The sequence below is a fragment of the Gadus morhua genome, chromosome 21 (genome assembly GCF_902167405.1).
Source record: "Gadus morhua chromosome 21, gadMor3.0, whole genome shotgun sequence".
NCBI lineage: Eukaryota > Metazoa > Chordata > Actinopteri > Gadiformes > Gadidae > Gadus > Gadus morhua.
The window spans coordinates 4886405-4904814 of record NC_044068.1 but is presented as its reverse complement, the minus strand read 5'-3'; the positions used below and the strand labels follow the sequence as shown (position 1 = coordinate 4904814).

The 18410-nt window shown below is 46.7% G+C and overlaps 1 protein-coding gene across 1 annotated transcript; it reads right to left on the bottom strand.

Moving 5' to 3' along the window:
- Positions 1-18023, bottom strand: LOC115534005 (potassium voltage-gated channel subfamily H member 5-like). Its single transcript, XM_030344564.1, has 13 exons — positions 17784-18023; positions 16569-16692; positions 15990-16096; positions 15503-15634; positions 14156-14268; positions 13549-13947; positions 12900-12980; positions 11331-11760; positions 7019-7218; positions 6039-6291; positions 3974-4170; positions 2861-3181; positions 1-2724 (listed from the first exon to the last, which is right to left on the bottom strand). Exons 1-13 carry the CDS (start codon positions 17854-17856, stop codon positions 1969-1971), a joined length of 3186 nt encoding a protein of 1061 aa, XP_030200424.1. The 5' UTR covers positions 17857-18023; the 3' UTR covers positions 1-1968.
- Positions 18024-18410: the final 387 nt, after the last annotated feature.

The following is an 18410-nucleotide window of genomic DNA, read 5'->3' as shown; positions in this document are numbered from 1 at the left end:
CAACGTCGCAGAACTTTATGTTTGAGATCGGCCACGATTAATCCGAGCATGAAAAGACAAAGGAAATACAATGATAGAGGGTCTTGAGAAAGGTTGAGGCTTTGTGCTGAGAGACAGCACAAGGATTTCCACTCGCTATAGTGTTTATCTATGTTATTTTTGATTTAAATTGTGGGTTAGTATTGCATTCAGTTGAGGAGATCAAACAAAGTGTTGAGAAGTAGGCGTTATTCCTTATTTCTTTTCATTTCCATAACCGATTGTCTGGATGCATGCAGCATAAACCTAAAAATACTGAAGGAGATAATTATATTTTTTACGAATACTGGTACAGGCCCGCAGGAAATTCGGCATCATCATGAACAAAAGATCAACTTCTTTGACATTTTCAGCCTGTTTCAGTGAATGCAGCAGTACCATACATCTGTTCAGATTTGCATATGGTGTACAGTAATCTATTAAAACATTGCATGTGATCACCCCAAAATCTGATCTTAAATTATTACGTATATCCTACATATGATTTATATTAAATTGAAAAAAGTTGTTCATGTAAGTGCAAGTTCAAGTTTATCATGTGGGGAAACTACTTCTATTGGAGCTATTTAAGCTATAATACTATCTATTTTAGCTTTAAGGTAGCAGATTAAAATTGTTGACCAAGCAAATCTAAAATGAGAATAAGTTACAATTAAATAACGCATAAACAGAAATAAATAGATCATAGTCATAATAATAATAAATTCTAAAACGTTTTCATGCAGAAGGTTCAACCAAATAATTCTCGTAACAACTTGTGCAGACAGCGGTCATCAAGAACACATTGTACATAGGCCCAATCCCATTTCTACCCCTTACCCCTTCCCTTTACCCTTCCCCCTTGTTTTGAAGGGGTAAGGGGTAGAAATGGGATTGGGCCATAGTCTCTTCCTGTCTAGTCAGGCCACGTTCATCAATGACAATGGTAATGCTATAGGGAAGGGGATGGCACACGGGATCATCAGTACTTCAATTAAACGAGGAATCATTTTCTTCCAGGCCAACACCTCTGACAGCTGACAATGACTATCAAGACCCCTTTCACTCCCTTTGAAAGTATAAGGCACACGTTTTGATGGATCAGATTGTTGACAGTACAATTACTGTTGTCATTTTGGGAGATGAGAGCACCAAGGTTGATGACGACACTAACTATAGAATGGTCTGACTTGGTGGACACAACCCTGTTGGGTGTTGGGCCTGCTATTCCATTTTCTGGTCAGAAAATGATTGTGACCAAGACTTGCATCTGCACCTTGTTTTCATCGTATCACCACCAAACCACGTTAGTCAGGTGCTAGTGCTAGATCACTTGTGTGTAGTATGCGTCATTAGCCTCTTTGTATGTAGATAGTGTGCTTTTATAAGACTTTTCAAGCCTATTTGAAGCTAATTTTTTTTTATCAAAAATGCACCATCAAACCGTTCTCACATATCAACGCCACCTGCACATCAGGGCGACCCCAATTGGGGTCTCTTCCCCGAGTTTGGGAAACACTCATCTGACCTGAATATACTGAATATATGTGCTCCGTGCATGTAGCGCTAAATGCAAGGGGATCAAGTTGCTTGTATGGTGTAGGAGCTGCCTAATACCATTTCGGCCAGCATAAAGATACAGTATATAAATACTAAGGTTTCCGTTTACCAAGGAAGACCGTTTGACACAAAAGTGCTGCTAAAACTAAGATGAGACTACCACACCGCCTCTTATATAAAGTGTTAACATCAACCACCCAGGTTTGTTGTAACTGAGGTAAGAGGACGAAACGTAGCTCTGCATGCTGTCATTTGCATAATGCAAGCAATTACATGGCAAGGCCAGAATCCAGCTGGACATGCAAATAGGTATGTACACCACTTTAAATCGAGGTCCAACAAAAGTCGCCTTTCTTTTTGTCAAATATATAAACAAATGTTTCCCTTCGTTCAAAACGGCCCGTCGTCCATATCTGGCGAGATGGGCTCGGGCACGCAGACGAACCCTGGGCTTTTGATCCTCTTGGGGGTGGACGTCTGTGGCAGGGACAGCCGTCTCTTCACCGACAGCAGTCTGAGGATCTCGCTCACTTGCACCTCGAGCACCGAGAGCTGGCAACTGAGCATCTTAATGTCCCCCTTTATCTCTAGCTTGGTTTGGTGAAGCGTGGCGTGGAACAACGCCTGCTCGCTCACGGGCTGCGTGAAGGAGTGCCTGAGCGCGCCCTCAGCGTCCAGCCCCGGGACTTGTCCGAACGGGCTCCGCTCCAACGGGCTGCGCTCAAACGAGCTGCGCGAATCCCCGGCCCGGTCGATGCGCAGGTCGCTCTTTGTGATGCCGCTGTCGCACGACTCCGTTTTGTGCAGGGCGCTGTTCTCTTCGTCGCCTTCTCCGGCGTCGCTGAACCCTCTGCTGCCCGCGTGCCCACGTGCCGGTTGAAGGCCCTGGCCGTCCGTCGTACTCAGCTGGCCCATGGACATGGATCCCTCAACCCACTTCTCCTCCTCTCTCTGCTTTACCGGCGGGGGCGCAGGAGCCACCGCCGCGGGGCTCCTGAACTTGGCCCAGCCACGGCCAACACCACCGCCTCCTCCTCCGCCGCTGGGACGCTTGGGGCTGAGGGTCTCTTTACCCTCCACGCCGCCCTTTGGTTTCAGCTCCAACGCCTCTTGCATGCCAACCCGGTCCAACTTCTCCGGGTGAATCTGTAGATAGATAGATAGATAGATAGATGATACATTGATACTTTATTGATCCCCAGGGGAAATTCAAAGTCACAGTCGCTTGAACGCGTGACCCACAACATACACATACAACATGAACAAGACGATGATGTAGGACCTGCAATGAATTCTTTGAGCAGGAGAGGGTAATGGCACTAGGGTCGACGCTAGCGTTCCCGTTGGCTGGGGCGTCCTGCATGGAGGACTCGGGGCTCTGCAGGTAGAGGGCGGAGTCACTCTGTGGCTCGGCGTTGGGCTCGAGTACGTTGCAGTTTTGTTGGGGGTACATGTGGATGTCTCCCGGGGTTTGGACGTCCCGCTGATTCCGGAACTTCTGGAAGAGCTTGCGGACGGGATGGTCGTCGGGGATGGAGAGGGCGACCTGGTCCCTCTGGTGCTCCTTCTCCTTCTTCACGTCGGAGATCTTCCTGAAGATGATCTGTGGGAGCGGGAGAAAGATCCCGTTTGTTTTGGTTGGATCAAGTGAACCATCACTTTGAGACAATGCTACCTTTGCAGTGTGGTCCCTTCTACACAGATTGCAGATTGCTTTTACTGAGTAAATTGTGTTACGTGTTTTGATTCCTACAAAGCAGCACAATGTGGAAGGAATGTACACATTTCGATATAAGCTGTATTCCCGTCTGGGAATAATAAAGGTCCATCTTTAACATGGAGCTTCTTTGCGTGGACAATAATGCAGACCTTTTTATATCTTTGTGATATCATTCATCTAGTGCCAGAGCCCATACGCATTGACCTTGTGGAAGGAGATGTCCAACTGTTAAACACCAGGTGAAGCTAAAACATCTGCTAACCCTGATCTAAGTCTACCGTGTGGAGCCTAAAACTAAACTGGCTGTATGCTTGTTTCCTCACTACCCATGCATAATTTACAACCTCATTTACAACCTCTTCCTCTAAAGTACTAGTGAACACGTCTGGCAGAGGTGGTGAATTTACTGCTGACTGCACCCTTTCTCCCGTTCCCTGTTTGTTTTTAAGCAACACCCCCTCAATCTCAGAGGCCCCATTTCTCAGCGTATCCAAATTTAGGTCGAAACTGAATCTATTAATATGTATAAAGTGGGAACTTCTTTACCCAATGGCTTAGAAATTTTAATGAATGAAGTCCATTTGATGATCGTTTCTAGAACTGGGAGATTTTTAAGCGGAAGACAAATAACAAACGCTCAGGAGATCGAATAGCCAATGAGGGATGAGTTCTGACCCGCTTGCGTAGGTTGCAGGTGAGGATGAGGTGGCGGGAGAAGGAGCTGGCGAATGCGGTGTAGAACTCGAGCACCCGCAGCAGCGCGTCTCGCCGGATCACGTGGAGGTCGCAGTAGGTGAGGGCGCGCACGTTGGCCGACGCTCGCGCCGGGCTTGTCTCCTTCCAGAACACGTCCCCAAACACATCGCCTTTACCTGAAACCAGGTACCAAGAAACATCAAGTTTACCTGAAACCAGGCGACAAGAAACATGTTTTCCTGAAACCAGGCGCCAAGAAACATAACCTTTAGCTGAAACCAGGTGACCAAAAACATTGTTTACCTGAAACCAGGTGCCAAGAAACATCATGTTTAGCTGAAACCAGGTACCAAAAATAATTATGTTTTGTTTACCTGAAACCAGGCTCCAAAAAACATCACGTTCAAGGTCAGGCAGAGGCATCTAAAACAATAAAATTAATAAAATGTCTAATTTTATTTTAAATCAAATCTAGAATATGTTAGGCCATCGAAGGAGGCATAAGATATTCAAATATTTTTGATGTTCAAAATATTTAGGGGCCCTTCCAGTTATTCCCATTTTATTTTATTGATTCTCAACAAACACTTAAAGCGTCTTAATGTTGTTTTAGAGCTGGAATTTTCATAGGTAACTTTTGCAGTACTAAAGAAAGGAGACAGTAAACTAAAAGTCACTGTTTGCTACTGCGTTCGGGGGAGCACTATAAACCCATTGACCCCCCCTCCCCATGTTCTCTGTCTCGGGGGTATCCGAGGAATGCAGCACTATAGAACAGTTCCTTTGACTCCTCCATAGTCTGGACTCAATACTTTGAGTCATCTTAACTATTGAATCCTGCGCTTGTTAGCAAAATGTCAACGCAATCTCCTGGTTATTATGTCACCTGGAGGTACTGAATTTTAAATGTTATGCTTTTCAGCCTTTTGACCAGCCTCATTATTTTCCTAGTTTCTACCTTCTGAAGTTGCTTATAAGTGCTTTTGGAAATAGTACCCTATGTAATGCATTAGCAACAAATACATTAGCAATGCAGCGAGCACCGCAAGATCAGAATTAATGGACAGCCGGAATAATAGATGAAGGCCGATATAGTGGGCACCACTAACAATAGTTCATGACCTCTCCCAGTTGAGTGTAACTCATAATATTAACAATAATAAATCAAACATTTAATGAGCTTTTCATTGGGACCAATCTCAAAGCGCTATGATAATAACCGTCTAGGTATTTCAATGACTATGAAAGCATTTCTCCCTTATAGGTCACCATAACTCATAGCCTTCAATGCGCCTTCCCACTGTGCTCACATCACATGTATGTGTATGAATCAGAACATTACATAACTTCCCTTCAACCCACACAGAGCGTTCTCCTTTTTGCCCCCTTAGCACTGGGATAAGCTATTGCGTACATCGTGAAGATTCAGATACCAGTCGATGACCTTCTAGTACCTCACCAGATTTTCCATACAGAGTGTTAAGTACAGCCTATTTGTCCAGAAGATGTCTCGATTTGATATGCATCACAAAAAATCATTGGCCGAACAATACTTGAAATATAGCCCTTTTACCTGTAGATTTACGTTTGCCTTTCCTACCTAGGTTCTGATAAGTTGTTGAATTCCAAATGAATCATTGTGAGTCGAGACGGCGCGTTTGCTTGATTAGCATTTGCTTTCTGTTAGCCGCCTCCATTGACTTGCAGAGCTACAGGTCTAGATCCTTTTCATGAGTTTAGCAGGCTATCTGTGAAACACCGCTGACAGGCGACCCTCCGCATTGACAACCCAGCCAAAAGCAGCTGATAATAACAGTGTGCTAGTGGCGCATTACATCGTATAACGTAGCATCTTGACCCCTGCAGCATCTTGATTGGGGGCGGCATTAGCTCAGGAGGTAGATTGGGTTTACTGGTGACCGGAAGGTTGCTCGTTCAATCCCCGGCTCCTCCTAGTTTCTCCTGAGATGAACGGAAGAGGCCGAGACTCGTACCAATGTACCGACCGACCCAACCAACCGACCCGACCGCGTACACGGCTCACCCAAGATGGCGACCACCTCGTCGTCCTGGATGACCTCGAGCGAGCCCGACACAACGAAGCACAGGGTGTCCACGCTCTCGCCGATGTGGAAGATGAGGTCGCCGGGAGCGCAGTGGGTGGTCTGGAACTCCACGGCCAGCGAGCGCAGGCAGCCGTCGCTGGCCAACCGGAAGGCCGGGTGATCGTTGAACACCTGGCGGTTCAGGTGCACGCAGATGTCCGCCCGCATATCTTTGGGACAAATGGAGAGAACCTGAGAGGGAGTCGACGGAGACAGAACAGATTAAGCGCGAGGATGAGGTTCATTAGGACACAGAACTATTACAACACAACAAGTGGACTGAGTATAGAGTATAGAGTACGCAGTGCTACTGCAGGACAACGCATTCAGGTTCACGAGAGATTCCCGTGAACCTGAATGATAAATGGTCCAATCTGTAACCTTTGAGGCCTGTTGGTTTTTATCTTTCCACGTCGGCCTGCCAATCTGAGCATCCTCTTTCTTTCTGTCTTTCTATTCTTTTACGATCTCTAGAGATGATAGCATTTTTTTTATGTTCGCTAGGTGAGAGGCTACTCCAAGTCACTTGCTCTGAGGTGCACCTTTGGACGTTGCATGGCAACACGTGACATGACGTGCCGCTGTGGGTTCGCGGATGGGTCATGCTTATGCTGAACATATGCTGGATAAGCAGCATTTAACGTATGCATAATCAGTTAGAATTATTATTAAAACACAAAAATAATAATCATATTTTAATTGTAATTAATATCTAATATATTAATATGAATTATTTAGTAGTAGTAGTAAAATACAGTTACAATACAAATCATAAAATACATGACTCATGATTCTGGTTGTACACACACACACACACACACACACACACACACACACACACACACACACACACACACACACACACACACACACACACACACACACACACACACACTGCTGAGTTGGGATCTGTAGTCACCTTATCTGTGTCAATGCCCTTGGACATGGCCCATGTGGACACGATGAAGTCCATCACCCTCTCACTCAGGCCCCTGGGCACCTGGTAGAGCTTCAGGAAGTCCCGCACGTTGTTCAGCATCTCGTGGTAGCGGTTGGTGTTAGTGTACATCTGCTGGAAGATGGTGGTGACGTTTCCAAATATGGTCGCGTAGAGCAAGGCTGGAATGGAGGGGAAAGAGTGAATGGGTTTTTAGAATGAGGCACAAGGCAGGACGGGGATATGGCTGGTAAAAGTTGTAGATAGATGGATGGTACTAAAGTAAATAAGCAAGACGAAAGACACGATTATATACAAGGGGGATGAGCTGTACATAACAGTATACAGAAAATGCAACAATACAACAATTAAATAGAAAATGACAAGGAGAAGATACAAAACAAATTAATCCAGGGAACAAGAACATGATTACATTTAAACCTAACGGCTAAGACAAAATAATGCAGGCTCACATGACACAGTTATAGTTGGCAAAAGTTCTTTGAACCAGTGGAATACGAACATGTACGTTTACTTATAGCTACTTATTACATATGCATGTGGGGCAAACGACTGCCACAAAGATGTTATAATGAGTACTTTGCATAGCTAAGCGTACTACTGAATCATGTTTTGCTGTACGCACATTTCTACAGTTCGACATTATGCAAACAAACAGTTCTTTAAAGCCTGAACCACATAAAACCATCCTATTTATAGCCGCGTTCATGTTAAAAGCTGCAGACAGCAGAGTCAATATTGCATGAGTGCTCTATACACTTTCACAAAGCCCCGCCTATTATTGTCTCTGATTTGAACCAAATCCAGAGTGCTCCTGCTCAATGCCCTCTGAATGGGGTTCGGCAGTAGCCTGAATGAATCTTGGCGCTATGAGTGAAAAGAGTACCTTTTCTTCACAATATGGATGACTAAATATCACAATTTGCATGTAGATGTGTTAACATGAGGTTGCAGTACATGCACAGACATGCACACACACGTTTCACCAAACACACTGAAATAAACTTAAAAACAAACGCATGGACATAAACTTACATACACACAAAGTTAAACACGCACGTTAGTGTTGACTTGCTCACACATAGTTAATAATAATAACTTGGATTTATATAGCGCCTTTCATAGTACCCAAGGTGGCTTAAATACACAAATGTGCACGTGTGTGTACTAGAACCCACACACATACATAGTCAGACATACATAAATGTACACACACACACACTCACACAAATGTAAACGTGTGTACAAACACACACACACATATACATGTGTGTACACACACACACACACACACACACACACACACACACGCACACACACACACACACACACACATATACATGTGTGTGTTAACTCGTACACAAACAGACACACACACTCCAAGGCTGTGGCCACAGCGGCCCTATACCCTAATTGAACATGTAGGCTCCATGTTCTCAGGCCGGGGCGCCAGGATACAGCGCTGCCACGACCCCAATGAGTCAGTTAGTATCACTTATTCCGTGACGCGGCACCCACTCAAGAGGAAGGAGGCCCTCTCCACGGTCCCCGCGCTCCACGGTGCGCCGAGGTTAGCCCGACGGATCCGACTTGATGGGTCATCAGGGGCCATTTTCCTACGCTCAAACCCCAGGGGCCAAACTATCGCTCCCTTTTTATTACGACGCACTCTTCCGCATTCGCTCTCTTGCCGCGCATAATTACAGTATCTTTATCGGGCGATCGGTGGGGCTGTAACTGAAGCGTGCATTGATAGCGTATACACAGCGGTCGCTCCCGGATTGGAGAACGCGATACCAGGGAAAATAATGTTTACTTTGGGGCGGTGGGGGGGGGGGGGGAGGGGAGTGGAGCTGGAGGCGAGGCTGTCAGCTGGTGTTCTCCTCATCCCTATTATTGTCGGAAGTGGACAGAGTTGCAACTGGGGGAGCTCGGAGGGGGAGATTGACAAATTATGAAAACAGTGAAACACGCAGCGCAGTGGTTTTAGCAGGTCCTGGTGCTGAGGTTTTTACATTGAAAATATGTTTTATATTTTGGGACAATGTAGCAGCTTCAAGGGAATTGTGTTACCGATAGGTTTGGGGTAAATTGTTTTGTAAATGTATTATTGGTGTACAATGCTTTTGCTTTGGTATTTTGCAATCATCAGAGATGTGGAATTAATTGGAAAAAAACGATGTAGATACAACAAGCTCAACCTGTTCACTATATAAGTCATAGAATTATTCAGCTCTGTCAGCTAACTAAACTAAATAATCTGCTTAAATCGAGCATTGCATCTCCATTGCATGTCTGTCTCTCACGCGGTATACACATAAAGAGTTCTCATACACATTGTGTAGCTAAGGCCACGTTCTCATAATGTGCCGACCCCAGCACATCTTCTGAGTATCGATCATCAAAAGAGCTCAATATTTCTCGTTTCATCGTGCGGGGTGGTTGGGTTCCACCCCTAGATGAGCCCGACGATCTTTATGCTTTCTGACAAGACCGGGGGTCCAGTGACGCATTGTGACTCGTGCGGATTTGTGTCAGAGTTGTGTTGAGGCGTTTGACAAGGTGATCCGGCCTGTCATTACAACACTCTGGGGGGGGGGGGGGGGGGGGGGGAAGAGAGAGAGAGAGAGAGAGAGAGAGAGAGAGAGAGAGAGAGAGAGAGAGAGAGAGAGAGAGCTAAAAATACATCATTGTCAGAGCTGTCCATCTCCTGACCCCCAGGAGTTTGCCGCTACGACTACATTCTGCTTAAAGAAGATAAATGTGGAAAGCATAATATAAGTCTCCATATCTAATCGTATCTTATGACGTGAAGAGAGAGGGAGACTTTATTGTGCCCTTCAGCAATTCAGGTTGAACTAAACTTTAGAGTGTGGAGCCCAGTCAGTGTGGCACTACACTGGATTTGTGCTGAGTGTGCGTGTGCATGCCGTGTGCGTAAATCCATATGAGTGTGTGCTCGTGAGAAAGCTGTGTGTGTGTGTGTGTGTGTGTGCCTGCGTGTGTATATTTGGAAAGTCTTCATGTCCCATGAATGCGTTGCTCCATTCTTTATGACTCAGTCAATGTTGTTCGTCTTGCCCGTTCATATACGGTAGAGATAATGGAGCTAATGCGCTCTTCATAAATCATTCACGTTGCTCATTCCAAGGCACCTGTTGATGCTCCAGCTCTCAAGCCCCAAATTAATATCTCCCCACCAAACAACTCACTTAAAGAAGCCATACTCCCTAGTTTCTACAATAGTATACGTTTTGTTTGAGTTACAGCGAAATATACAGTATGAGCACCGCATATTGGTAACGTCTTGTTACAGTCCTACATCAACACACAAATTCTCAGCCCTGCACCCTTCCTCAGACATATGTTCCCCTGGTGCACGCTGTGAGAGAGAAGGCCCGGGGTTGAGGAGTGCATTATCGCGTCCCTCATGCACAATGATCATGCCCCCAGATTGTCTCTCCCCCTCTTCCCTGCCTGTGAGGGTCGGCTGCCGACGAATTACCAATGGATGATCGCCCGGCGCATACAAGGGTGCACGGTTGGTTTGAAGTGCATCACAGAATGTATAGACTTGCACACACACACACACAAGAATGTGTTTGGGTTTGTTAATTTGGTTTGTTACAAGCTGTGGTTGTTGTTGTTGTTGTTGTGGTTTTGGAAGCCAAGGTTAAAAGATGGTTGGAGTTGCTCTGTTAAAATGCACAGAATGTGTATTCTGTGCGCACAGAATGTGTCTGTGTGTTGGTGTCGGTGTGGGTGTTTGCGTTTGCGTTTGCGCAGGCATCCTGTTCGAATTAGCGGTCTCCGTCCTGTCCCATCACTCAGGCTGGTACTACGACAGGGGCTGATAAAGTTCCCTCCAGCTGACAGCATCAGCCTCACAAGTGAACCCGTCCAAAATAGACAGAGCCAAAAGTCAGGATCCAGCGATGTGACTCGAGCTCCACACAGCCATTGAACAGAATAAACTTGAATTGATATTTGACGTAAATATGAGGCATGACTTGACCATGAGAAACCACTAGCCATGGAGGTGGTGGTAAAGACATCGTAAATAAAAACATAGAAACGTATAATTGGGCTGACAGTTCGGAAACTGCGGCCCAATTATTTTGTCCGAAAAGCTTTGACCAACACTTTTTTTCTTTTTACGAAACCGCCGCCGTATACATTTATAAAATCTCCATTTACAGATAACATCGACTTTTTGGGGGGTTTCGTGGGGCATGAACACACATCGCCCCGTCTCCCACCCGCGTCTACTCACATCCCACCATCATCATGGCCACGCTGAAGATCTTCTCGCCGTCGGTGGTGGGCGCGATGTTCCCGAAGCCGATGGTCGTCAGGCTGGTCATGGTGAAGTACAGCGAGCTGATGTACAGCGTCTCCTTGTTGGGCCCGCCCTCCCAGCGGCCCGAGCCCGTCACGTTGTAGCGGTACGGCGTGCCCATGCTCAGCGCCAGCTGGTACAGCCAGCTGTCGGTCTTGATGGCGTGGGTGTCGTGGTCGATGACCTCGTGGTCCCCGATGCTGTACCAGATGCAGGCCAGCCAGTGGGCGACCAGGCCGAAGACGCACACCAGCAGCACCAGCACGGCCGCTCCGTACTCCAGGTAGTGGTCCAGCTTGCGGGCCACCCGGCCCAGCCGGAGGAGGCGGATCACCTTCAGGGAGCTGAAGAGGCTGCTCAGGCCCTGGGGTAAGGGTTGGTTGTTAGTGAAGGTGGTGGTGTTAGGGGTATTGGTGGTGGGGAGAGTGGTGGTGGTGGTAAGAGTGGGTTGGTTGTTTAGGTGGTGGTGGTGGTGGTGGTGGGGAGAGAGGGGAGGTGGAGGTGGTGGTTGTTTAGGTGGTGATGGTGGTGGTGGTGGTGGTGGTGGTGGGGAGAGAGAGGAGGTGGAGGTGGTGGTTGTTTAGGTGGTGATGGTGGTGGTGGTGGTGGTGGTGGTGGGGAGAGAGGGGAGGTGGAGGTGGTGGTTGTTTAGGTGGTGGTGGTGGTGGTGGTGGGGAGGGAGGGTTGGATGAGATGGTGGTTGTGGTGGTGGTGGGGAGAGGAGAGAGGGTTGGAGGAGGTGGTGGTGGAGGCGGAGGTGGTGGTGGTGAGAGAGGGTTGGAGGTGGTGGTGGTGGTGGTGGTGGTGGTGGGGAGAGAGGGTTAGAGGAGGTGGTGGTGGAGGTGGAGGTGGTGGTGGTGAGAGAGGGTTGGAGGTGGTGGTGGTGGTGGTGGTGGTGGTGGTGGTGGTGGTGGGGAGAGAGGGTTAGAGGAGGTGGTGGTGGTGGTGGAGGTGGTGGTGGTGAGAGAGGGTTGGTGGTGGTGGTGGTGGTGGGGAGAGAGGGTTAGAGGAGGTGGTGGTGGTGGTGGTGGTGGAGGTGGTGGTGGTGAGAGAGGGTTGGTGGTGGTGGTGGTGGTGGTGGGGAGAGAGGGTTAGAGGAGGTGGTGGTGGTGGTGGTGGAGGTGGTGGTGGTCAGGAGGAGGACGATATGGTTGTGGTGAGGGCCAGGGGGGTGTTGGATGTGGTGGAGGAGGAGGAGGAGGAGGAGGAAGTGGGGGGGGGAAGATGTTGGGGATAGGAGTGAAAGATTGAATTTACTTAAAGAGATACAAAAAAATATTAATTTCTAGTGTGTAAATGAGTTTCCTTCAGCCCAAAAATGTTGTCTTGAGTAATTCTAACATTTACGCCTCGAACGAGCCTCTCTTTAGAACAATACGTACGCTCCTAAATGTAGAGGCGTAAAGAGACGAGGGGAGAGTTAGCAAAGTACATCCAGGACAACTGTCATACCAGCCCGGGAGTCACCCCTGGAACACATTAGAGTGTCACTTCATTTCTTACGGGTAGCATAGAGTCCTCGGGCCTCGTGCTGTTCCTGGGGGAGGGGCTTGTTGCCGAGGCGTTGACGTTCATGTACTCCTGCTGAAACACGGCGAAACGGTAAAGTGAATACACATGCATTTCTGACCCAGGGGGCGACGACGCTACATGCAACAATATTGAAGCCACTTCCAAAACGTCGCCCCCGCTGCAGACCTCATCAGCCCGGCAGGGAGGGAGATATTTCGCAAGATTGCAGAAACTAAATTTTACCGTCCAGGTAGGCCCAAGAATAGTTATTATCTGCAGCGTTGACTTTTTCTAAGGCACCCTCGCACATCTCAAATTTATCGACTCGCAATAGCCTGGAAGGATTTTTGTATATATTTTTTTGCATTTATTTGACCCTACTAGAGGTCATTTGCATCCTTGGGATTGAAAACAAAACAAAAATAAAAATGTATACTTATAGGAACGTATAGAAAAATAGTTCACCTCATCTTCATCGTAACAACCTCCTTCCCTAACTTCACCTCTTCATCATCATTAAACTGACCTCCTTCCTTAAGTTAACCTCCTTATCCTAACCCAGCTCCCCCCATCTGACCTTGGCCTTAACTTAACCTCATCCTTCTAGCCCCGCGCCTCCTCCCAACCCCCCCTCCTATACCTCCTCGCCTTGCTCGAAGGCGTTGATGATGTCGTAGGGCAGGCAGGACAGCAGGTCGATCATGAACCAGGTCTTCAGGTAGTTCATGCGGATTGACCGGGCGTCGGAGATGACCTCGCCGGACGGCCCCACGAAGGTGGTGTGGAAGTTGAGCACGATGTCCACCAGGAAGATGATGTCCACCACGCTGTCGGCCACCAGCCAGCCCAGGTTGGTGCTGGGCTTGTTGTGCTTGAAGGACACGTTGTAGGGCACCATGATGGCCGTGTAGAAGGTGAGGATGAGGATCACCCAGTCCCAGGTGGTCTTGAAGGTGCAGTAGTGCAGGATGATGTGCGGGGGGGTCTTGGGGGCCTCTTGTTTGTACGGAGGGAGGATGTCCGAGCCAAGCTGGAGGGCCTTTCGGGGTTAAGGAAAAGAAAGTTGGGAAACGGAAATGCACTTTTTTTTTTCTTTTTTTTAATACGGTACCAAATTTTTTTTTCAATATTGGTGGGGATGAAAGTCAAAGCCCTGGCGCGGGAGTTGCATGCGGACAAGTTATGGTGGATGATCGGTCAAACACATTCGAACCAAGTGACAATTCTTCCACCTGGAGACGGCTCACCTCTGCCAGTCTGGAGGTCTTGATCTCGGGGTTGCCCAGTGGGGTCAACTGCTGGGCAACTGTGCGGTTGTTGGTTAAGGCTCGAGTCAACCGGGCGATCTTGGTCCATCCTGCTGGAAGACGCAAAGGATAGCCATATCTCAGCTTTATATAACATGATACACGAGCAGTAGATTATTCTGTTTGGCCGCTCCAAACCTCATATTTCAAACAAAACAATTGGTCATGAAATACCTCTCGGAAAAAAACAAAAAAATATATTAGACGCGAGCCAAGTACATTGTATTTGTGTCGCCCTTAATCACAGATATTCTCAAAGGGCTTTACGGGCCACATTGTACAACACAATGTTTGTGTTTTTGAAAATGAACTCTTTAAATTCTGCTCTTCCCAACCAGCCTTAACCCGTCCATGGCCGTGCTCCAGCAGTTAACTCTTAATCCTGCGCTGCACATCCTACCAGCCGTGCTATGACTAATGGCAGTGGCTCAGGAGGCAGAGCTTCTGTAACGAGAAGGTTGCTAGCTCACGGCTCCTCCTAGCTGAGTGTCGAGGTGTCCCTGAGCAAGATTCCCAACCGTAACCGCTCCTGACGAGCTGACAGCTCCGCCGTCAGTGTTTGTTAAGGGTCTTCTAAACACCCTAAATATAATATGTCTACCGTATTGACAACACAGCACCATGGCTCTCATCGACCCCCCCCCACCAGTTTGTTTGACATGGGTGAGCGTTGTGTGGCACTGGACATGGAAAGACGTGAGTGGGCAGAGTGACACAACTCCCCCCAGGGGAACCAACCCAACGCTCTACAGTGTAGACCCACAGAGGACAGTGTTCCGCCATCCACACACACAACACCTGGTCAGTGGTTGGTCCGATGGCAGGACCCTGGCCACCAGGGTCCCTGTGGAATACTACTGGGTTTACTGGTCTATGGGGGCTTATTATGGTTCGCTGTGGACAGAAGAGTCCGCTGAATGGATGTAATGGGATGTCTTCAATGCGCTATCAGCGTGAAGATGTAAATCGATAACTTATTAATTAATAATCTCACAATCATTATGAAAATGGAATGTCCTTCATGGTGGAGATATTTTTCATATATTATAAGATATGATCATTTGTGTGAATCCCGGATCGAAAAAGTGTGTGCAAGCGGCAATACACAACGTAAAAACAAAGAGGAAAGAGATCACGAATGTTTAAAGAACTCCAAAAAAAAACACAAAATCTCTACCTACAATGGCATGAAAAATGGGTAAAAATAGACAATGAATGGTCCATTCTAAAGCGTCTGGGACACGATGGATCGCCGCTGTAAAGAAGGGATGGCCGGGCGCCACACACCTTTGTTGGACTCCTCCTCCTCCACGGGCTGCTTGAACAGGGTGATGTCCCGGAAGGAGCACAGGAACAGGACCACCTTGTCGTTCTCGTTCCTGATGGGAGCCACCTGCATGTACAGCCATATCGGGGTCCCTGGCGGGAGGGGGGAACACAAGACCCATGGAGCAGTGGATGCCTCTTATGGATGTCAGCCATGATGGTTCAATTGTTGCGGTGAGATATTTCATGACATAAAAGGGGAGGGCTCTGAACCAACAGCTGTGTCGGTGATCAGCTATTATAAGCCACTTTCAAATTCCTATTATGTTTTCATATTTGTATTTTCGTAGTCTTAACCATCAATCCATTTTTGATGGATTGATCAGACAACCAGTTGCCACAGTCCACTGGATAGGCTCAGCTTGTAGACCGATCTTTAAGTCATACATCCAAACAGCATTGCACCGCGGTGGTAAAATAGGGGGCGGTTCAGCGGCGATATACTCACTGTTCTTGGCATACAGCAGGACTTCGACGAAGCTGGACTCGTAGCAGTCGAAGGTCTGTCTGATTTTGTCTATGGTCCCTCTGTCGGTCAGCTCTCCATACATGAAGCTATGCGTGGATGAGAGTAGGGTGGAGACATAAGATGGTGCATACATACACAAGTCAAGTGGATGAAGAAGTCCATGGTGGTGGTGTGATGCGTTGTCAGCAAATACGGCGATGAAAAGGCAATGAAAGTCCTAAGTTTGTATGAGCTTTGTAGCTGAATTTACATCTGTGTGTTCTCTTGGCAGGTTTTTATTGAGATGAAATACCTCATACTTTTTATTGCTGTGAGGAATAGCATTTAATAAAAAAAAGGCATAATGGTTTAAATTAGAAGAAACAGAAACAAGTATCTCTCTCACTCTCGCTCTCTCTCTCTTGCTTTTTCATATATGGTCTCTCATATATGGTCTCTCGCTCTCACTCCCCGATCCACTATATATGCACAATGTCTCTCTGCTTCTGATCCCTGTCTCACTCTCTCTCTGATCCAGTATAGATACTTCTAACTAATTGCCGGTGTGTCCGCTCATACTTGCAAGTGCTGCTCTTGTGCATGACTTCTGCTCTGTGGTAGCCAGACAGCTTGCAGAAGCCATCGTTGCTGTACACCACCGGCCACTCAAGGATCTGAGCGTTCCCGAGCAGGAAACTCGTTTCTGAAACAGAGAGCCAACAGGGAGCAAGATCTGAAGTGAATTGTTCCAACACACCACTCTCTGAAAGAAAACACATTTGAGTTGATAACTCAGACTCATTGCTAAGGGAATATTGAGCAACACAACGGATAATGATGTAGACCTATTCCAATTAGAAGGAATGGGGAAAGAAAAATAAGGTTTTTTTGTGTGTGTGTTCATTTGCATGGCTTTACTTTTAGTTTGACGTTTATAAATCTTCATCCGTGATCCCAAGTTTGAATACACATCAAAGGTTTTAAAATAATGTAGGTTTTATCCCTCCTTGAACACTGCATTAGTAGGAAATCTAATTTACAATGGGGGGAAAAGAGGAAATAATTTGAAGAATCTATTGATAACATAGTTATGTTGGAGCCATATGTGGATTGAAGCTATAGCTCAAACAGTGTGAAACGTTCTCAAATAATCCAATCTTTCCGGACGGTCTTATCCAACGCTGTGTGTTCCTACTTATTAATTTCCACCCCTCCTTAGTAAGTCCTATACTTGGCAGATCGGATATGGCTTGTTGTAGCCTACAATATTTCTGCAGATCTCGCATTAATATTTATAAGTCATCATCTTTAAAGGCTTCATGTGTTGATATCATAAAAATATTGACTTGCAAAACACAGTCTCCTTTCAGGCTCATCCTTATACCAGTATTTCCCTTATCTTGCAGACAGCGCAATGTTATTACAGTCTTCACAAGCGCTCCTTAGATATTGTCGCATCCCGTTCTATATATAGGACACTTCACCGCATAGGATTGTATTGCGTCCATATAAATACTAAATCATTGCCACTGGAACAAACAAAATAATTACTGAGATAATCAAACCGTTAGACGAGGGATAAACATTGATTTGTGAACCATAATTCAACCTACAGTTGGTGTTCCCGCATGAGTTGAATAAGTTGTTTAAAGGCTGCAAGTGTTTCTCGGCATAGACCGTGGAACTTGCGCGTTACTGAGTTCCAAGTGAAGAAAATCTAAGATGCAGGGCTAATTATTTTAAAATACAGCACTATAGGCTCCACACATAGCCTACTCAATAAGACCAACTTACCATTGGAGCGGCGGACGATATTCTCCAAAAAAGTGTTCTGAGGTGCAACCAATCCTCGCTTTCCTCCATGCATTTTGATTTATTCGGACGATGCTGTCGTTGTTGCTCCTCTTTCGTCTGCTCTGTGGTCGCCTGTAACATCTCCCTCCGCGATCTTTGTGTGTGCGATGAACTGGGACCTGCGTGCACTCACAACACGCTTCGATTGGTCAATTTACGCTCACCAGCCAGCGGCACAACACAGCCAACGCTTAGAGAGAGCGTTGAGGAATGGGACCGCTCGTCTCTGCGTTCACCCCCCGCTGTCCAATGTAGTGTGTGATAAATCAACATTTGTTGGTGAATGCTGTCTCAAATGCACCGACTGATGCAGTTCTCTGAGGACGTTCACTTATTTGTTTTGTATATGTGTATGATTATTTTTATTTATTTTTGCAAGTGCGCAAAACGTATATGATGTGTAGGTGCATGCAACATGACAATGAGGTGACAGACAGTGAACCTGAGTTGAAATAAAGTGTTACTTTTGTTTTACAAGAATGACACGAACGACAACCAAAACTGTGGCACGCCCAACAGGAGAAGAGCGCCATCGTCGTGGTGAGTTAGCAGCCTCAAGTGGAATAT